Genomic DNA, 18843 nt, shown 5'->3' on the forward strand with positions numbered 1-18843 from the left:
TAGACAACAAAAGTAAAAGCACTGTAGTACCCTTAGGTCACTGTACAAAACTATGTGCATTGCATGAAGCAGTCACTGATTATTTTCCCCATGCAGATTCCTTTGTGTTTCTGATGATCAGAAAAGGACAAAGACAAAGTTGAGGACTCTACATTCATTAAAGGTAATCCTTATAGTACTCCCCAGTCAGCTGTCACATAATGTTCTGCACAGACAAAACAAAGTGGCATCTCCTGCAATCGTCACAATCACTGGTGATTTTCCTCAGGAGACATAGGCAGACATCTATCTTATCTTCGTGACCATCTTAGTGACTTACCTCAGACTTTATAGTCAGCATATTCCCTGTTGTCATCTTAATCACGTTAGTGAGTTACCTCAGGTTACACACGTCAAGTCTTCTATTATCTTCGTGATTATGTTGTGGTGTCCACAGGCTCCGTCGCTTGAGGTCGTTCGGCATTGTAGAGAAGATCAAGAACCAGTACTATTCCACCTCCTGCAGCCAGGAACTAACCCAGCGGGACCCCATCGCCCTTACTCTTACACAAGTTAGTCACCAACACTAGCAATCAGTCAGTCTCAAGTTTGTCATCTACACATTACATATATGTATATCATATATGAAAATGTGGAATATATATATATATATATTCCAAGCAAAAATGGGTATGTTTGAAGGAATAGTGGTTCCAACAATGTTGTATGGTTGCGAGGCGTGGGCTATGGATAGAGTTGTGTGCAGGAGGGTGGATGTGCTGGAAATGAGATGTTTGAGGACAATATGTGGTGTGAGGTGGTTTGATCGTGTAAGTAATAATAGGGTAAGAGAGATGTGTGGTAATAAAAAGAGTGTGGTGGAGAGAGCAGAAGAGGGTGTTTTGAAATGGTTTGGTCACATGGAGAGAATGAGTGAGGAAAGATTGACAACGAGGATATATGTGTCAGAGGTGGAGGGAACGAGGAGAAGTGGGAGACCAGATTGGAAGTGGAAATATGGAGTTAAAAAGATTTTGAGTGATCGGGGCCTGAACATGCAGGAGGGTGAAAGGCGTGCAAGGAATAGAGTGAATTGGAACGATGTGGTATACCGGGGTTAATGTGCTGTCAATGGATTGAACCAGGGCATGTGAAGCGTCTGGGGTAAACCATGGAAAGCTGTGTGGGGCCTGGATGTGGAAAGGGAGCTGTGGTTTCGGGCATTATTGCATGACATCTAGAGACTGAGTGTGAACGAATGAGGCCTTTGTTGTCTTTTCCTAGCGCTACCTTGCACACATGAGGGGGGAGGGGGATGGTATTCCATGTGTGGCGAGGTGGCGATGGGAATGAATAAAGGCAGACAGTGTGAATTGTGTGCATGGGTATATATGTATGTGTCTGTGTGTGTATATATATGTGTACATTGAGATGTATAGGTATGTATATTTGCGTGTGTGGACGTATGTGTATATACATGTGTATGGGGGTGGGTTGGGCCATTTCTTTCGTCTGTTTCCTTGCGCTACCTCGCAAATGCGGGAGACAGCGACAAAGCAAAATAAATAAATATAAATATATATGTTTTAGATATCTGGGAGTGGATCTGGCAGTGGATGGAACCATGGAAGCAGAAGTGGATCATAGGTTGGGGGAGGGGGCGAAAATTCTGGGAGCCTTGAAGAATGTGTGGAAGTCGAGAACATTATCTCGGAAAGCAAAAATGGGTATGTTTGAAGGAATAGTGGTTCCAACAATGTTGTATGGTTGCGAAGCGTGGGCTATGGATAGAGTTGTGCGCAGGAGGATGGATGTGCTGGAAATGAGATGTTTGAGGACAATGTGTGGTGTGAGGTGGTTTGATCGAGTAAGTAACGTAAGGGTAAGAGAGATGTGTGGAAATAAAAAGAGCGTGGTTGAGAGAGCAGAAGAGGGTGTTTTGAAATGGTTTGGGCACATGGAGAGAATGAGTGAGGAAAGATTGACCAAGAGGATATATGTGTCGGAGGTGGAGGGAACGAGGAGAAGAGGGAGACCAAATTGGAGGTGGAAAGATGGAGTGAAAAAGATTTTGTGTGATCGGGGCCTGAACATGCAGGAGGGTGAAAGGAGGGCAAGGAATAGAGTGAATTGGAGCGATGTGGTATACAGGGGTTGACGTGCTGTCAGTGGATTGAATCAAGGCATGTGAAGCGTCTGGGGTAAACCATGGAAAGCTGTGTAGGTATGTATATTTGCGTGTGTGGACGTGTGTATGTACATGTGTATGGGGGGGGGGGGGGGGGGGGGCCATTTCTTTCGTCTGTTTCCTTGCGCTACCTCGCAAACGCGGGAGACAGCGACAAAGTATAAAAAAAAAAAAAAAAAAAAATATATATATATATATATATATATATATATATATATATATATATATATATATATATATATATTTTTTTTTTTTTATTTATATATATATATATAAATATATATATATATATATATATATATATATATATATATATATATATATATATATATATATATATATATATATATAAAATGTCCTTTGATATTCATTGTCATTGACCATACCTGACACAAATCTTAAAACATTTCCCTTTCCCATTTGCCTCCAGGTACAGAGTGCATTCTACCTGTTAGCTGCGGGTTTTATCATTTCTCTCATGGAATTCATACTGGAGGTTACCTACAGCTTCTGCAATAGATGAAATACTAACCTCAGTCCAGCATACCATGGTGTAAATGTCCTCTCATGTGCAGGTACCTTTAAACTTATGTCACAGCTCCCTAACACTACATGAGCAACAATAAACAAACAGCACTCACATCATACACATTCACCTAAATGAGCCTATACACTTAAACACAAACCTAACTTGTGTCAATACTGGCACACCAGAGAATGGGCTGTCATTAACATAAGCCCCTCCCAAACATGGACCTAGGGAATCATTTTACAAAAACAGGCAGCAATACACCACGTGTTTAGATTACTGATTTGTTAAAAGAGCAAGTCTGTAATCCCGCAAAAATCCATCATCACCCTCCTAACCTGGCAGACAAACCCAACCTGCATCCTCCAATTAAACTTAATGATAACCGATTTCACTCATCAGATGACCAGCCACTTTAGGTATCACGTACAATACACACATAACTCTCCTTCCCACATCATAAAGGCCACTGACAAAATAAATGCCCTTGGAACTCTCACTAGCAAGAACGTTGAATAAGAACTTTGCTTTATCCTCTGCAGTCATCCATTCCACTCAAAAATAAAGTTTGTATCATTGGGAGTACAGTCTCATCAAAAAACTTCTCACTTCACAGGAGTCCACATTTCCCCTCGACTGGAAATAGAAAAGCTTTGGGCTGAAGTCTTTAAAAAGAGATCCTGGGTAACACCAGGGTGTATCTTTCGTAAAAAGAAATCCTGGGTAACACCAGAGCTCTTTCTTAGAAAGAGTTCCTGGTGTAAGTATGAATATATAATTTAGTTACTCCTCCAAGAGAAGTGAGAAGTTGAGGGATAGGACTTCTGGCCACCTACCCTATTTACACTAAAATTAACTCGATGGATATACTGATGGATAGCTTTCACATCATTTTTATTTTTTGTAAAATATGCATGGATAGTACAAGTCCTGCAGTATATGTATAAAGCTTGTAATCCAAGCCATATTTGTTGGTATACATCATATATTATCACAAGACACAGCTCTGCAGGCATCTACAGTAAAATATAGTCTAATCTTGTTTCCAAGTCATACAGACAGTCTTGATAGTTTTCATCACTCAAAGAAGTACATTCATGAAAAGACAGAGGGGTCGTACTCTCTTTTCTTATGCTTCTTTTAAAGATCCTCATTGACAACAGAGTTCCTTGTGGTAGGCTGACACATTCCCAAGCCTTTGTTACCTTTGAAAGATTCTAGTTTACCTATTTCATCACCCTTTTCAACATTTCTTGCTTCACTTGTATGTACATGCTAAGGCTTTTCTTTTAAAATATTGATATTAATCACCAAGTAAATGACAAGAGGTTAATTCCTAAGAGCGAAAACATCATACAAGCTTCATCAAGTATTACATTCACGGTTGACTCCTTGACACATGAAGGAGTTGCTAATTACTAACGTCAGGTAATTCTACATGCCTATTCTTCCTCTGACCTTCGGAAAAATATGTACAATAGTAATAAAACCAATGTTCACCAGAAAAGTGTAAGCTCAACCCCACAAAAACTTCCATGTGTAAAACAAATTGGTATGAATGAACAAAAATAATTACAAAAACTGTTTTCTTAAAAGAAAATATACTGTGCTATTATAATAAAGTGTATTTTCTTATAAAACCTTAAAATTCTAATATGAATGGCTGTTACACATACATGGCACTTACATTAATATATACATAAGCTTCCCTTTTTGTCTTCATGGGGTGGGTAGAATGCAATTGAGATTTGCTACTGGTGGTTACTTATGTACTGCCCAAGCCTTTCTACGTGCAAATATGGCTGGAATTCCATCTGAAAATACATGTATTTTATTTTCAACTTTTATTATTCATTGGGAGGAAACTCAAAAGATAGCATCCTCTTTGCCCTGTACCACTCTTCAGCGGTTGAAATCTTCACATCAACAAGTGTTACTAGATGAGGCAAGCAGCTTTAAGCACTTGCAGATGATATTCTTCAACAATAAACCCACTTTATGAGGTGAAGATGGAGAACATGACCACTACAGTATGACATCCCACATACAATACAGGGGATACATCTTTAACCCAGTAATCCTCACAGGCATTTTACATAAAAAAAAGAAAAATAAGAGAATTTTATTGCATGGCAGCAACATCTACTCAAACTGCATAATACATCCATCCCTCATGTCTGAAGGATAAGTGATCATTATTTTCCTGTGAATGCACTTGGCACCCATCCCCAGCATACCCCTTCCTACAACTAGCCTTGAAACAGTGATGGGAAATCGCAGTGCACACTAGTACATATAGAGAGGTTGCCCATACAAATGAGCACATACACTGTGAGAGATTGAAAAGGTTAAGGCACAATCCAAAGTCAGATTTATAATGTTTAGTAAATACTTCACTGAAGCCAGTACTTCACCCCAGCTTCTAGAGTCTTTGGTTCTTGGTTTTGGCGTGCTATGTAAGGATTATACTGAGAATTATATTTCTGTTGAAAGGTAGGTTTAATTTCGCAAGGGGTTTCAGCTGAATCTGATTTTTTCCCAGCTAAAAGTTTCTCGGCTTTCTGTCTCTCCTCAGCCTCTCGTTTAAGTCTCTCTGCTCGTAGTACTTCAAGTTTTCTTTGTTTTTCTTTGGCAATTTCCTCATCATCACAACTAGATTGTGATGAGCTTCCCGACATACTACTGCTGTTATTACTACTACTGCTACTGCGGCTCTTGCTTTTGTGTTTCCTTTTACACTTTTGTTTATACTGGTCTTTTTCATGACTTTTTCTACAACCACCAATTTTCCTTCTCTTTTTCAAACCTGAATCATTATCACTACTACTATCTTTTCCTCTCTTAGAATTTCTGTGCCTCTCTTTGTCTCTTATTTTCTTTTCATCATCATCACTTGAATATTCACGTGGCCATCTTTTCTTGAGTTTCTTTCTTTTTTTATGTTCCTTTTTGTGCTTCTTTCTTTTTTTACAGTGGTATTTAAAATATTCTGGAGAACTTGCCTTACCTTGAATTTGGTTCCCTTCATTTGGAACAGTGTTAACACTGCAGTTTGCTGTATCTATTGTCAACTTTGGAGTTATTTTGTATGTTTTACCAATCTTCATACCCGTATATTTTATGATATCATTTATGGGGTCAAGCCTATTTTTACTCTTCAACCCTACTTCATGAAACTCAACATCCACATCATCTTTTTGTGTAACTTTACCCGCATCAAGTTCATACCAAGCTTTGCCTCCAGTTGCTTCAACTGAGTCTTGCCCTAAGTAAGTCAGATAGCCAATCTTCTTCTCATATTTTTCTTGTTCAGCCTTTTTTTCTTCCTCATACTCTTCATTAGATGCTTTGGTATTTTTGCCTTCCTCTAGATCTTTGAAAAAGTTTATATTTCCATCTGAAGTATAAATGTCAGCTTCTTGTGCTTTCTTGGCTTCCCCATACCCTCCATCAAAGTTTGATCGAGCTTTATTCCTGAGGAAAGCTGTTCTGGCTTCTTGCTCCTGAAAGAAAGCCCAATGTTTACAGTAGACAATTTCCAATATCTTAAATATTCTTAGTTACAACTTGGTGATATCTTGAGATTTACAGACAAACATATGAACTAATGCAACAAAGTTGAACAGGAATTTAGGATATTTGAAAAAATGCAGAATAAAGCATAGAATGGTGTATGAAAAGGATGCAAGTAAAATCAGGGATAAGTAGAGAATCTTTTGCTGTTGCCACCCCCTTGATGGGGTTCCCAAAGGGAACAGTTGTCAGAGGTATAGATAGAATAGATAGACAAGCAGAATAATTGCTAAAATGCTTCAGATGAATTCTCAAACAGATAATGCAGGCTCTCCGACAACAGAGCTGCGCTAATTTTGCAAAATCACCAATCTGCACACAAAAAATGAAAGAACATGTATGAAAGTTACTAGTAAAATCAGATTAGAATATTACATTAACAACAAAAATTATACTGCTGTGCCATGAAACATGTTAATCTAGGACATTATTTCTCAAATGATTAGTTAATGTTTAATACCTCCCCATGACTTTATTTCTAAACATGTAACTATGACTTGAACAATATCATCTAAATCATCTTACATGGCACTATACATTACCATCAATAAAGAGAATCAATTAACGATTCAAGAAGTGCAAACCCAGTTTTGAAAATGCCTCTCTCTTTACATGAGGGCGTATTTACAGGTAATATCTATGTAAAGTGTTACTGGATTCCACCTGCACAAGGGTAATCTAAGAGTGAGAAGTCACCTTCGACAAAAGTTGTATCAATGTCAATAGAGGAAAAGGAGTAAAATCTTTTCAAAGAAATTCTTGCTCCAAAGGAATCGTCTAAAAAGATTTTTAGATGAAATCCTGTTTTAAAAAGGGGCAGGTCATTAACTGTTAGGAAAAGCCCAAGAATGTTGAGTCTTTAAATTTAGCAGTGTATGGAAAGATACAAACATTTCAATCACCCATCCTTGAGCTGCCAACACTCACACAATAATCATATGAAACAGTATAACAGTCTCACTAATGGTAGAAGCATAAAAGTAGCTAGCTGGTGGTGGAGCCATACATGTAACCAATACTTTTGTAGCATCACAGTGTACGATAGGGAAGGTTAAGTCTTAAGATCATACTGAAAGAGAGAATAATTCATCTTCCTTTATTCTCTGCCGCATATGTTTATAAAGAACTAGAACCACAACAAATATGTGAGCAGAACTCTATACACCAACAAATCAGTCATTTGCATCATCAGAGCAGCTGTTCAGAGAAGTAGAAAACGATGTTACAAGCTTACATATTAGATGAGCTGCTTATTATCTGCCAAGATGCTATAAAGTTTCTCAGTCAAAAAGCTGATGATCATGAATCATTGGGAAAACTTCAAACTGTCATTATGATTGGAGAGTAAGAGTAATGACCTTCAAAACATAACAGCCACTAATCAAGATTGTTAAATTTCAAAGGAAATGAAATCTAACTTTGCATAAAAATGAAAAACCTACAAACATGCAAAAGATGGACTTTCCTAAGTAAGAAATTCTCTATTTGCAACAACAAGAGGGTCAAGAAGACAGGCTTTTAAAGTCAAAATAAATTTCTCTGAAAAGAACCCGGAAGGAGGTCTTGCCTTCATATAACTGTACAGTACTCAAATTCTTTCATATACAGATACAGATGGAAAGGAACTGCAAACATCTACAAATTAAAAATCAGTTTTAGAGGAAAAGATCTGCATGCCTTGTACTTACTCCAATCAAGAGTAATGACAATTTTCAGTAAAAAGAAAAAATAAGACATCCACTGCTCATAGAAAAACTGCATGACCTACAAATGTTGATGGAATTTGACACAGAAGCACAAACTGACAAATCTGATAATTGACTTCAGTTGCAAACATCCATCCGAAATAGAACTCAACTTTCCTTAAGATTATCATAAAATGGGTATTTTGTCATACCTTTCATAAGACAACTAGTCTGTAAACTTATAAAATTTTCCTAAAATAAAAAAGTTAAAATGATACTGCAACAGGGGTCTGTTCTGTTAAATCCATGATGAGCTGACCATCTCAGATAGCTTTGTTCTTTTATATAAGCCAAAGTGTTACTAGAGTCTGAATCAATCCCTGTTTCAGCCCTGGAGCTAAATGCAGAAATGGAAAAATTATTGAAAGGGCCTGGAGGAGATTCAACAAGGTTTAGCTTGAATTCAGAACACAAAACATGAGGTACAAACAAACAGAAATAGATACAGACAAACTTTCAACATCCTGACAACAAAGGCATTTTGAAAAGACAGTAAATTGAGCACTGCCGAACTTTACTACACAGGACTATGTAACTTTATAGTAACAAAACTTTTACAGACTTTATGAAAATAATAATGAAAATTAACATGAATTATACAAATCAATATAAGTATAAAAGAGCTTTGTACTCAAATTATCAAATATATTAGCTTAAGTGAAAATCATTTTCCTCATGTTATTCATATGAAAATCAATTGTTATAATTGCCTTCCACTGTCTCTACTCTACTAAAGGATGTTTCATCTAAAAATTAGAAAACAATTCCTCACAGCAAGTTTGGCCCTCTGCACCCTCTGTTTCTCTTCTTCTGCTGCTTGAGCTTCATCACGACGTACGCGAGCAATATTATCCTTGGTCCGTACATGCCATCTGCAATGAAATAATGCTGAACAATCTACACAGACTGAATTTTCTATCTCATTAATCAAAAATCTATAAGGGTTAGACTTTCAAAACTATTCCTGTAAATACATAATCACAATCACAATACATAATCATAATCACAATTAAACCTAATATAATCAGAGGATATGAAACTCCCTCATCCAGCCTGTCCACTTTATATATATGAGAAAGAATTTCTCCAGTTTCATTACTAGATATTCTAAGCACAAACACATTTGTAAACAAAAAGTAATGAAAGGATCTTGAACACAGGAAACTAGAAAATGGCGGTCACACTAATCCTTATCCACATCAAAGCTTTAGTGTGATGAAACTTGCATTAAACAACCTTTATAATCAACACACAAATATATCGAGAAATTTTCTACCATCTTTTATTTCTATTTTCAAAACATATAACGAATTAAGCATATGCTCATTTGGCCAATCAGGTGTGGTACATTTAATATCTTTAGTGAAAAACATTTAATATAAGTTATGAACTGAATATTCCTATTCATTACATCTTAAACAGTATTATTACTTTGGGAAACATAAACAATTCATTCTGTAAAGCCGTAGTTGCAGGGTATGAGCCAGACTTGTACTACTTTAACAAACATACATCGTATCTATTTTCATTAACATTATATAACCCCAGGATTTATATCTATGGGACTCCTGTTGCTCCAAGGATGTGCTGCAATCAATAGTAGGGAAATGTTGGTCTCCTTTCGAGAAAGAAGCTCTTCAAAAAGACTGATGAACTAACACCAACAAATGTTACAATAAACAATCAGAACAGTTATTGGTTTAAAATCATTTGACTTATCAGTCGCAGTTAAAGGTAAAGAGCTGTAGAAAGTTTATAAAGATTAAAACAAGCTACAGAGATCATCAATAAGTGAGGAGTTCTTCTTACCAAGAACTTTATGAATTCCATCAAAATGATTCAAAGGCCATACAGCAAAATTAGATAATTTACCAGTTTTTCTCCACATCTCTATTACCTTTGAGTACTGATGAGTTTTGTTTTGCATTGTTAGTGTAGTGTTTACAGTCTGCTATAATAATTGCTAAGCATAAATTTGAGCACTACCACATACCTTGCTGAATATCAAATAAGGCCATAATGGTTAAGTATATCAGGGGTAATGTGGGATGAAATAAAAGTACCAGTAAGTAATAAGCTTGTAAAATATCAACAGATGCTATATACACAATTTTAATATCACTTAGTCGTAGAAATGATAAAAATACCGTATACATAATCATATTCAATTGCTGCTGAGGATCACATGATCACACAAAGTGTCTTTTGACAGTTAACATCCATTGCCACTTCAATGGTACTGTTTCACAAATGTGAATAGTATATTTCCACTAAAATGCTGAAAATCAAGAAAACCTTTACTGATACTTAAACTATACTTAATCCCTCACTTTCCCTGATTATTTTCACAATGTCGTCTAATAAAATGGTAACCTAAATCATGCTCTAAACCAGTTATATTCTCTAAACCCTACACTATCTCTGCAGCACAAAATCATTCAATATTCAATGCAAATCGATGCGGAGCTAAACTGATGAATCACCCCAAAATCATTAACCATTCAAGATTTGCATGTAGCATTAAGGGTAATGCTGTGAAATACTGGCTTTCACAATTAAGTGTCATATCTGAATGTTTATCAGAGGTAACAACTTTTCATTTTCTCATAACTGTGATCTTTAAATTCACTTAAGGTTGGTGATTTTACCACAGTTTCGAAGCTTGGTTTCAGTTTCACTTGGATGTAAGAAAAGTGTCATATCAACTAACCTCTTTTTAGGTAAGATATTCATTGCAGCTCAGGGTCTACAGTCATAAATTAAATCTTCTTAATCTATTTCAGTGGAGCCTTCAGCCTCCTCTCTACAGCTGGCCAGAGTATACGCTAGTACCGCATTTGGATTAAGTATCTGAATTCAGATTTGCAGAAGTTTTCTTTTTCTTACAAAATTGTTTATAATAGGATTACTTTATCAGTTAACTATATCTTATGATACTATTCAATCACTCATTTTTTGTATTGTTACATAGATTTTTTAATATCTCTATTCAAGACAATATATTCAACTGAATTTATGTTCTTTGTTGAATACGTCCTCATCACGATATGTAAACAATAGTATAAAAGTCCAGAAATGTAAATAAACTTGAGAAAAACAGTGTTTGTTACGGGAAAGATTGGCTTATGCTCAGCAGCTCTTATCCACCATGGTTTTATTAAGTGTGTAACGATAAGACTGAAATGAGCAAGTACCTCTATTATTGGTCTGAGTCGCCAGCCCTGTGTGTTGCTGGTATGGGAGGTAAGAGTTCTATATTTAGTTACAGCTGTACCAAGCATTACATTGTGAAACCTTATTTGTTCATACATTCCTATAATTAATTTGTTAACTTGGTCCAGGCTTTTGATACACAGATTCACTCAGACCTCCCTTATAACCTACATTATCATTTCTGGCAGTGACAATATAGCCTTGATAGATGTTTGATTCTGTATTTTTTATTGTTATATCAGGATCAATAAGTTAACTTGCCCCTGTCACTGTATTTATTTCTGGTGTCAAGTTATAAATGTCATCTTTACATTTCTACAAGAATTTAAGAAAACATCACATTGTTATATATATATATATATGTATATATATATATATATATATATATATATATATATATATATATATATATATATATATATATATATATATGCAGAACCTTCACTTCACCGTGAAGAGATATATTGCGAGTATACTCATTTCTTCCTATATAGCTCTAAGTTTATAATGGACAGGTAGTTATTCATGTTAGTATTCTTTCCTTTATACCTACATTACATTGCACATATAAATGTACTTCACATATGACTACAGAAAAGTGTGTAGCTTGTAGACGTTGTGCGTTTCAACAAAAACTTGTGTAGTAAACGTCGTAGGTTGTAACTTTGACGCTATCTGGCCTAAACTCTCCATGTTTTTTCGTTTGCCTCACCTCGCCTCGTTTATTAGCTTCATTCTACACAGTTGTCACATTCTTCAACTGTCTCACCTCTTGTTGCAGAGCTGCACTAACCATCCTTTCACCTGCTCCCCGAGGTCCTCTGTGCAGGGGTCTTCATATCTCAGTATCTCTGAATACCTATTTTTTGATATGGCCAGTGAGACCTGTCCCTTTTCTAATTTCTTCATTATTCCTTGATATGACGAGACATACAACTTCTTTGTTTTTCAACAAACGGTGACGGCCAGCTAGATATCCTACTCATATTCCTCATCTTCATGACCAGGCCTTTACAACCTTCGATCTCCCTCCTGCTTATCATCCACTTCACTTGCTACATTGTCTCACCGTGGGGACGTCTGTTCACACATTCCTCACTTTCTCCTCTGCTGACAGCACCTCCTCCTATCTCTTCCCTCTAAACGCCAACTGCAGCACTCTGAGAAGGCTCAGCGGATGAAATTGCGAGATCTCTTTCGCCTCTTTCTAAATGAATTGCTATCAAGGAGTGATCGGTCTTGCCACATGATGAGAAGGCTTGGTTCTGAGGAAGGCGTGGTCTCCAAAATTGTCTCTACAGGCGTTACAGACGGAGGTGAGGATTCATCCTCCTGACGAAGTTGAGGAGCAGTGGCGAATCCTCGCAGACCCACTGCTTGCGGTGGTGGCAGGCGACGTCGTGCCAACGTACCCCGTCGTTGTAATAATTGTTAAGCACCGCCATACACGACTCGTTCCTCTGCCCTGTCGCGCACTCACGGTTGTCCGGTTGCGGTACACCAAACCTGGGGTGGAAGAGGTGCTGAGAGAAGACATAGGGAAGTAAGGAAATGGCACTGTGAGGTGTGTTAAGAAGGTAAGCTAAAAGGAATGCTGGAGGAAAGAAGGACCAGATGATGGTGAGATATAAAGGGACATCCAGGGTGCTGGGGAAGTCGCTACGTTCTAGACACAGGCAAGCGTTTCCCTGAGGAGAGAATTATGGTCATTGTTAATGCAGTACAAGGGAAGGCGTCACAGTACTTGAATATCTGCATTTCAACGGAGCTGGCGACAGGGATGTATGCATGGGGAAGGGGGCGGCTGCGTGAACATTCGTTTTATAGTTTTTATCATTATCTTTGTGAGTTAATAGTTGCCCCACCCCTCACCATTGACCAAATTCTAGGTACGCGCTTGGCTGAGGAGCATTGATAAAGCATATGGACACCAAGAAACTTTCTTCTGCATGGGAAAGTGACGTCTCTGCCCCTTCAAGAAGGAATCTGTCAACTGGGAGGCAGGCAACACTGAGTGAGATCAGTCTCAACACTTGCAGTTACAGAGTAAACATTTACAGCCATTGATTCGGGGGAGAGATGACGTTTGTGTCAATATGGGTAAGCTGGCAGCTGTATGGAAATAACTACAGAGTCTGGTGCAGGTCTAGCGTGGTCCAACACAATACAGCGTACAACCCTCCTCACCCGCCAGTGTGGGACCAGTCGTTGTCGGGTGCCCGATGAGTCGTGGGTCTCATCCTGACGCTGGAGCCCGACCAGAACCAACCGTGGACGTCAACAGGCTGCAAGTCAGGCCTCTGGCACGCCTCGGAGAAGTCACACCGACGTCCTGACGTCCACAGGTATCTGATGCCTGCAGGATGAGACTAGGATCAGACATGTAATGAAATAATATCCCTTGTCGAACTAAATCCAGAAATATTAAACTCATGCTGCATGACTCCAGAACTGAATAGATTCTTCACACGAAAAATCGCCATACTGACAGCCTACCCTAAATACCGAGTTCCCATAAAAGAAAATGGACCATTAAATTTCTTTTTCAAGTTACAGAAATACGAAATTGTCTGCCGTTGATCCTATTGCTATTTCTTCAGTGATTCTTTCCTGAAGATCAGCCCGTAAATATTTTATCTAACTTGTGTTTATCCCATCACAACCTCACTTCCCTCAAAACTCACCGTCAGCTAGCATGTTCCTCTTCAACATGAAGTACTCCTGCGGCTTCTCAAAGGACACCAGGTCCATACACCGCTTGCGACACCAGTTACGGGCGCTCAGCCAGTTCTGGTAGGCTGTAGGGAAGTCACGCCACGAAAAATAGTAGCGATGAGTCCCCAGGATGGCATGGGTCGGCCCTGAGCAGAGGGGAAGGAGAGGAGGTGAGATGAGAAAAACTGCCTTATATTGGTAAAAAAAAAAAAAAAACTTGTAGAGAAAGATAGACTTTTTCAAGAAAAAATTAAAGGAAAGAGGGAAAGAAACGAGAAACAAACCACATGAATTGAAAACAATTGATGACCTGAAAAAAATGTGGGCAAGATACAGTCGAAATGGCTGGATACAGCAGAAAACACTTGTGACTTTAAAGTGACTATATGTCGTGAAAAAATAGCGTACAAAATGGAGAGCAACGATGGTGGACATACTAAACAAGTATGAAAACCGGGCAGTAGAACAGTAACAGCTATAGATACAGTTTTATCTAATGCCTAACAAAAACTACAACAAAAGATTTCCTGAAGCGTTAGGTTAAAATACGATACTAAAACATTGTTTTGTTTAAAATGGGAGAAAAGCGTCCTATAGGTTAAAAGACAAAACAAGAAAATTCGGAATGGCAATTAGAGAAGGGAAAAAATAGATGAGGGAATAAACGAGAAAAAATACCACATTACCACAACAATAACGAAAAAAAAGGAAAAATAACTCACTATTGAGGCAGAGGTGTAAGACGGGCTGGTCAAGAAGCTTGCCTGTTCCTCCCGCCAGACACACCCACAGTCCTATTGACAATAACACCTTCAACCTGTTAAAGACGACGGGTGTAAATAGACAATATAACACACAAGTAATACGAAAGTTAAGTCATGCGAGTCTATCAGAGACGAAAAGGCGCAAGTGATCTGTGGTTTTGAAGGGGAGTAGTAGTAGTATTTGTGTACGATACAAGTAATTTAGGCACCTTAAAGTATTGTGGATAGGGTCTATTATTTGAGATAAACATTTGTAGTGAAGTAAATATCATATACATAATGATGTCAGTATGAAAGTATACATGTATTCAGACTTACTGGTTACAAATGCTGTCTACCGTCACTTATGTCCAAACGTTTTTGACACTGACGTACTTAAGCTTTGCAAGCCTCTGTCACTGGCCTAATACACTACCCTCCTATCTGTTCTATATATTACAGTGGGCACTTGGCCCACCTCTGTGACTGACTCGTATAACACTTTCTGTTCAAAAGTGAATTTGTGTACGTATGCGTCCTGAATACAAACAGCCCTCAGCCCATCTCTAGGACCAAAACCATCTGTATTCTACAATTCATATACACGGGTACTGACCAATCCTGTACTGTAGATATATCAATGTATTGAATAGATAGGGTTGTCAGTATACCTCTGTAACTGACTCTTGTATCAGCGTTTAGTCCATATTTGTATGTTCTGATTCAACAAGTTATGTGTGAACCTACAAACTGATCCAACTTAGGCCTAGTTACATATTACTATACTCCACATAATCGGGTACTGACCCAGCCATTACTGTGCTTGTGCCTATATGCCATATATCTGGGCTCTTCATCCCACCACTGTACCTTGGTTCATACTCATCTATAATTAAGTTCATTGTAGTTTGTCTAGTGGCTATAATACCTCGCCTAGGCCGCAGCATAAGGAAGATAAATTGAGATTAACCTAATCCGACACCCGCTCAGGGTTGTTCTCCGAGAACAATATCTTCCATAAATGTGGCTGTTGGCTTCTGATAACCCACTCACCTGGCCATTTGGTTCCAGTGCTTCGTTAACCTTTGGAGACCTCAGGTAAACTAACAGTATCTGTCTCAGTCTCCCCTGATAACTCCTCGTTCACCTTCTGACCTCACAATATCTTGCCTAAGGCGATTACTTTTACCATGGATTGCTCATTCTTAGAATAAAAACATTGGAACTCTTTTGATGGCAGTAAGTAACTCTGGTATAACGTTTGTTCCAGTTGTTTGCTATTACTGTACTACTAGAGTAAAATAGATGTATGCGAGGAGATACGTAATTAATGGAATGAACTGGAAACATCGATAATATCCAACGGGTATTCCGTTACCATCAGAGAACGTAAACAAATGCTGCCTCAGGGCTTTACTCCAAGGATAAACAGCGTCATCCTTAGGCTTTCAATTAGAGGGAAATTTTGGTAGTTACTCCCCTCCTGTTTTTAACTTTCCAAAAAGAAGGAACAAAGAAGGGGGGGGGGGCCAAGTGAGGATATTCTCTCTGAGGGTCAGTCCTTTATTCTCAACGCTACCTCGCTAACGCGGGAAATGGCGAATGAATAAAGGCAGCAAGTATGAATTATGTACATGTGTATATATGTATATGACTGTGTATGTATATATCTGTATATATATATATATATATATATATATATATATATATATATATATATATATATATATATATATATATATATATATATATGTGTGTGTGTGTGTGTGTGTGTGTGTGTGTGTGTATACGTTAATATGTATAGGTATGTATATGTGCGTGTGTGGACGTGTATGCATATACATTTGTATATGGGTGGGTTGGGCCATTCTTTCGTCTGTTTCCTTGCACTACCTCGCTAACGCGGGAGACAGCGACAAAGTGATATATATATATATATATATATATATATATATATATATATATATATATATATATATATATATATATATATATATATATTTATATATATATATATATATATATATATATATATATATATATATATATATATATTGTTATTATCATTATCACTTATTAAACTTGATCGCTGTTTCCCGCGTCAGCGAGGTCGCGCCAGGAAAGACGATGAAAAACCCATCCACTCTTATACACACATATTCCTATGAGTCCACGGGGAAAATTAAACACGAAAAGTTCCCAAGTGCACTTTCATGTAATAATCACATCACCAGGGGAGACACAAGTGAGAAATATAACAGTCAGTTGATATACATCGAAGAGACGAAGCTAGGACGCCATTTGGTAAACAATCACATGTTTACCAAATGGCGTCCTAGCTTCGTCTCTTCGATGTATATCAACTGACCGTTATATTTCTTGTGTCTCCCCTGATGATGTGATAATTACACGGACTCATAGGAATATCTTGATCACGCGCAAAATTGTGATCCTTTCCAATACACACATATATACATACAAGTACATACACATGCATATAGTACATGTCAACATATACACATGCATTCATATACATACACATATACAATGTAAAGGTACATATATACACATATACATATTCATACTTGCTTGCCTTCCTCCATTCTCTTTTTGTAGATTCCTGATGATGGCTCTGTGAAGGTGAAAGCTTGATTGGAATAGATGGATGATTTAGAACATCTGGTGTTTGGATACCCACTTAATGATAGAATAATACTAAGAAGATTAGAGAATATGAGAAGATTAATAACTAAATATGCTATCGTATTCAAATATATATATATATATATATATATATATATATATATATATATATATATTTTTTTTTTTTTTTTTATACTATTCGCTATTTCCCGCGATAGCGAGGTAACGTTAAGAACAGAGGACTGGGCCTTTGAGGGAATATCCTCACCTGGCCCTCTTCTCTGTTCCTTCTTCAAGAAAGGGGAGGATTTCCAGCCACCCGCTCCCTCCCCTTTTAGTCGCCTTCTATATATATATATATATATATATATATATATATATATATATATATATATATATATATATATATATATAATATTATCCCTGGGGATAGGGGAGAAAGAATACTTCCCACGTATTCCCTGCGTGTCGTAGAAGGCGACTAAAAGGGGAGGGAGCGGGTGGCTGGAAATCCTCCCCTTTCTTGTTTTTTTTAATTTTCCAAAAGAAGGAACAGAGAAGGGGGTCAGGTGAGGATATTCCCTCTAAGGCCCAGTTCTCTGTTCTTAACGCTACCTCGCTAACGCGGGAAATGGCAAATAGTATGAAAAAAAAAAAAAAAAAAAAAAAAATATATATATATATATATATATATATATATATATATATATATATATATATGTATATATATATAATATGAAACCTTTCCTAGATACGTACGTCAAACGTCAATATCATACATCTTTTCCATAAAGATTTTAATTGCAGTTTGAACATGGATTAACCTGAACAGATGTAGGGAAACTCCTGGTTAGGGTAAGTCATGTTAGAGGTAGATAGACTTTTCGTAGTCATCATTTTGAATATCTGGTAACGTCCAAAGTTATGTAACTGAATACTGTAGCAACGTAAACCTAGGTTAGTTAACTTTGCTGACGTGTAATTTCCTTCACCTTGGAAAAACAAATGATATTGATGGGTGATGATTGCTCCTTGATGGAGGGAGGTGAGTTAAAAACACAATCTTCCGTTGGTTTCGATTTGTGTTCATTTAGTGAACTCCATCGCGATTTTTTTTTTTTTTTTGTAAAGCATTTTTAAACTAGCGTCTTTACCCTTATAGTTGAAGGGGCAGTCCAGGTTTTCAGTATCAGTTTGGATGTGTATTATTACATTACGGTCATTTCACGCGGACAAATGAAAAGTTCATGCTTTTGTGTAGCCATGCGTAGATAACTTGGTCAAATGATATATTCGAAAATATTATTAGTACTTTTATTATTATTTTTTTTTTTTTTTTTTTTTTTTTTTTCATACTATTCGCCATTTCCCGCGATAGCGAGGTAGCGTTAAGAACAGAGGACTAGGCCTTTTTTTGGAATATCCTCACCTGGCCCCCTCTGTTCCTTCTTTTGGAAAATTAAAAAAAAAAAAATTATTATTATTATTATTATTATTATTATTATTATTATTATT

At 37.2% G+C, this 18843-nt stretch overlaps 4 protein-coding genes across 8 annotated transcripts in view; 2 read left to right on the top strand and 2 right to left on the bottom strand.

Moving 5' to 3' along the window:
* The window catches only part of LOC139763901 (glutamate receptor-like), a 52887-nt gene extending 48569 nt beyond the window's left edge, over positions 1-4318 (top strand). For 4 of the 5 annotated variants that reach the window (XM_071690319.1, XM_071690320.1, XM_071690317.1 and 1 more), the window contains 2 exons: positions 437-551; positions 2598-4318. In XM_071690319.1, coding sequence (XP_071546420.1) covers positions 437-551; positions 2598-2690 — 208 coding nt within the window. In that variant the 3' untranslated portion in view covers positions 2691-4318. Of the gene's footprint in view, positions 1-436; positions 552-2597 lie in introns of those variants that run through there. The other variant, XR_011716288.1, reaches the window with a different exon arrangement.
* Positions 3574-10903, bottom strand: LOC139763907 (uncharacterized). Its single transcript, XM_071690335.1, has 3 exons — positions 10725-10903; positions 8787-8886; positions 3574-6199 (listed from the first exon to the last, which is right to left on the bottom strand). The coding sequence occupies exons 1-3, from the start codon at positions 10745-10747 to the stop codon at positions 5090-5092; spliced, it is 1233 nt and encodes a 410-aa protein (XP_071546436.1). The 5' UTR covers positions 10748-10903; the 3' UTR covers positions 3574-5089.
* A 158-nt stretch (positions 10904-11061) lies between these two features.
* The window catches only part of fzr (fizzy and cell division cycle 20 related), a 39290-nt gene continuing 31508 nt past the window's right edge, over positions 11062-18843 (top strand). Inside the window, exon 1 of the mRNA XM_071690329.1 lies at positions 11062-11257. Coding sequence (XP_071546430.1) covers positions 11197-11257 — 61 coding nt within the window. The 5' untranslated portion in view covers positions 11062-11196. The remainder of the gene's footprint in view (positions 11258-18843) is intronic.
* On the bottom strand, positions 11505-15801 carry LOC139763908 (L-selectin-like). The gene is made up of 5 exons (XM_071690336.1): positions 15739-15801; positions 14665-14759; positions 13912-14088; positions 13415-13583; positions 11505-12733 (listed from the first exon to the last, which is right to left on the bottom strand). The coding sequence occupies exons 1-5, from the start codon at positions 15744-15746 to the stop codon at positions 12532-12534; spliced, it is 651 nt and encodes a 216-aa protein (XP_071546437.1). The 5' UTR covers positions 15747-15801; the 3' UTR covers positions 11505-12531.

This window comes from Panulirus ornatus, chromosome 48 (assembly GCF_036320965.1).
Source record: "Panulirus ornatus isolate Po-2019 chromosome 48, ASM3632096v1, whole genome shotgun sequence".
Taxonomy (NCBI): Eukaryota; Metazoa; Arthropoda; class Malacostraca; order Decapoda; family Palinuridae; genus Panulirus; species Panulirus ornatus.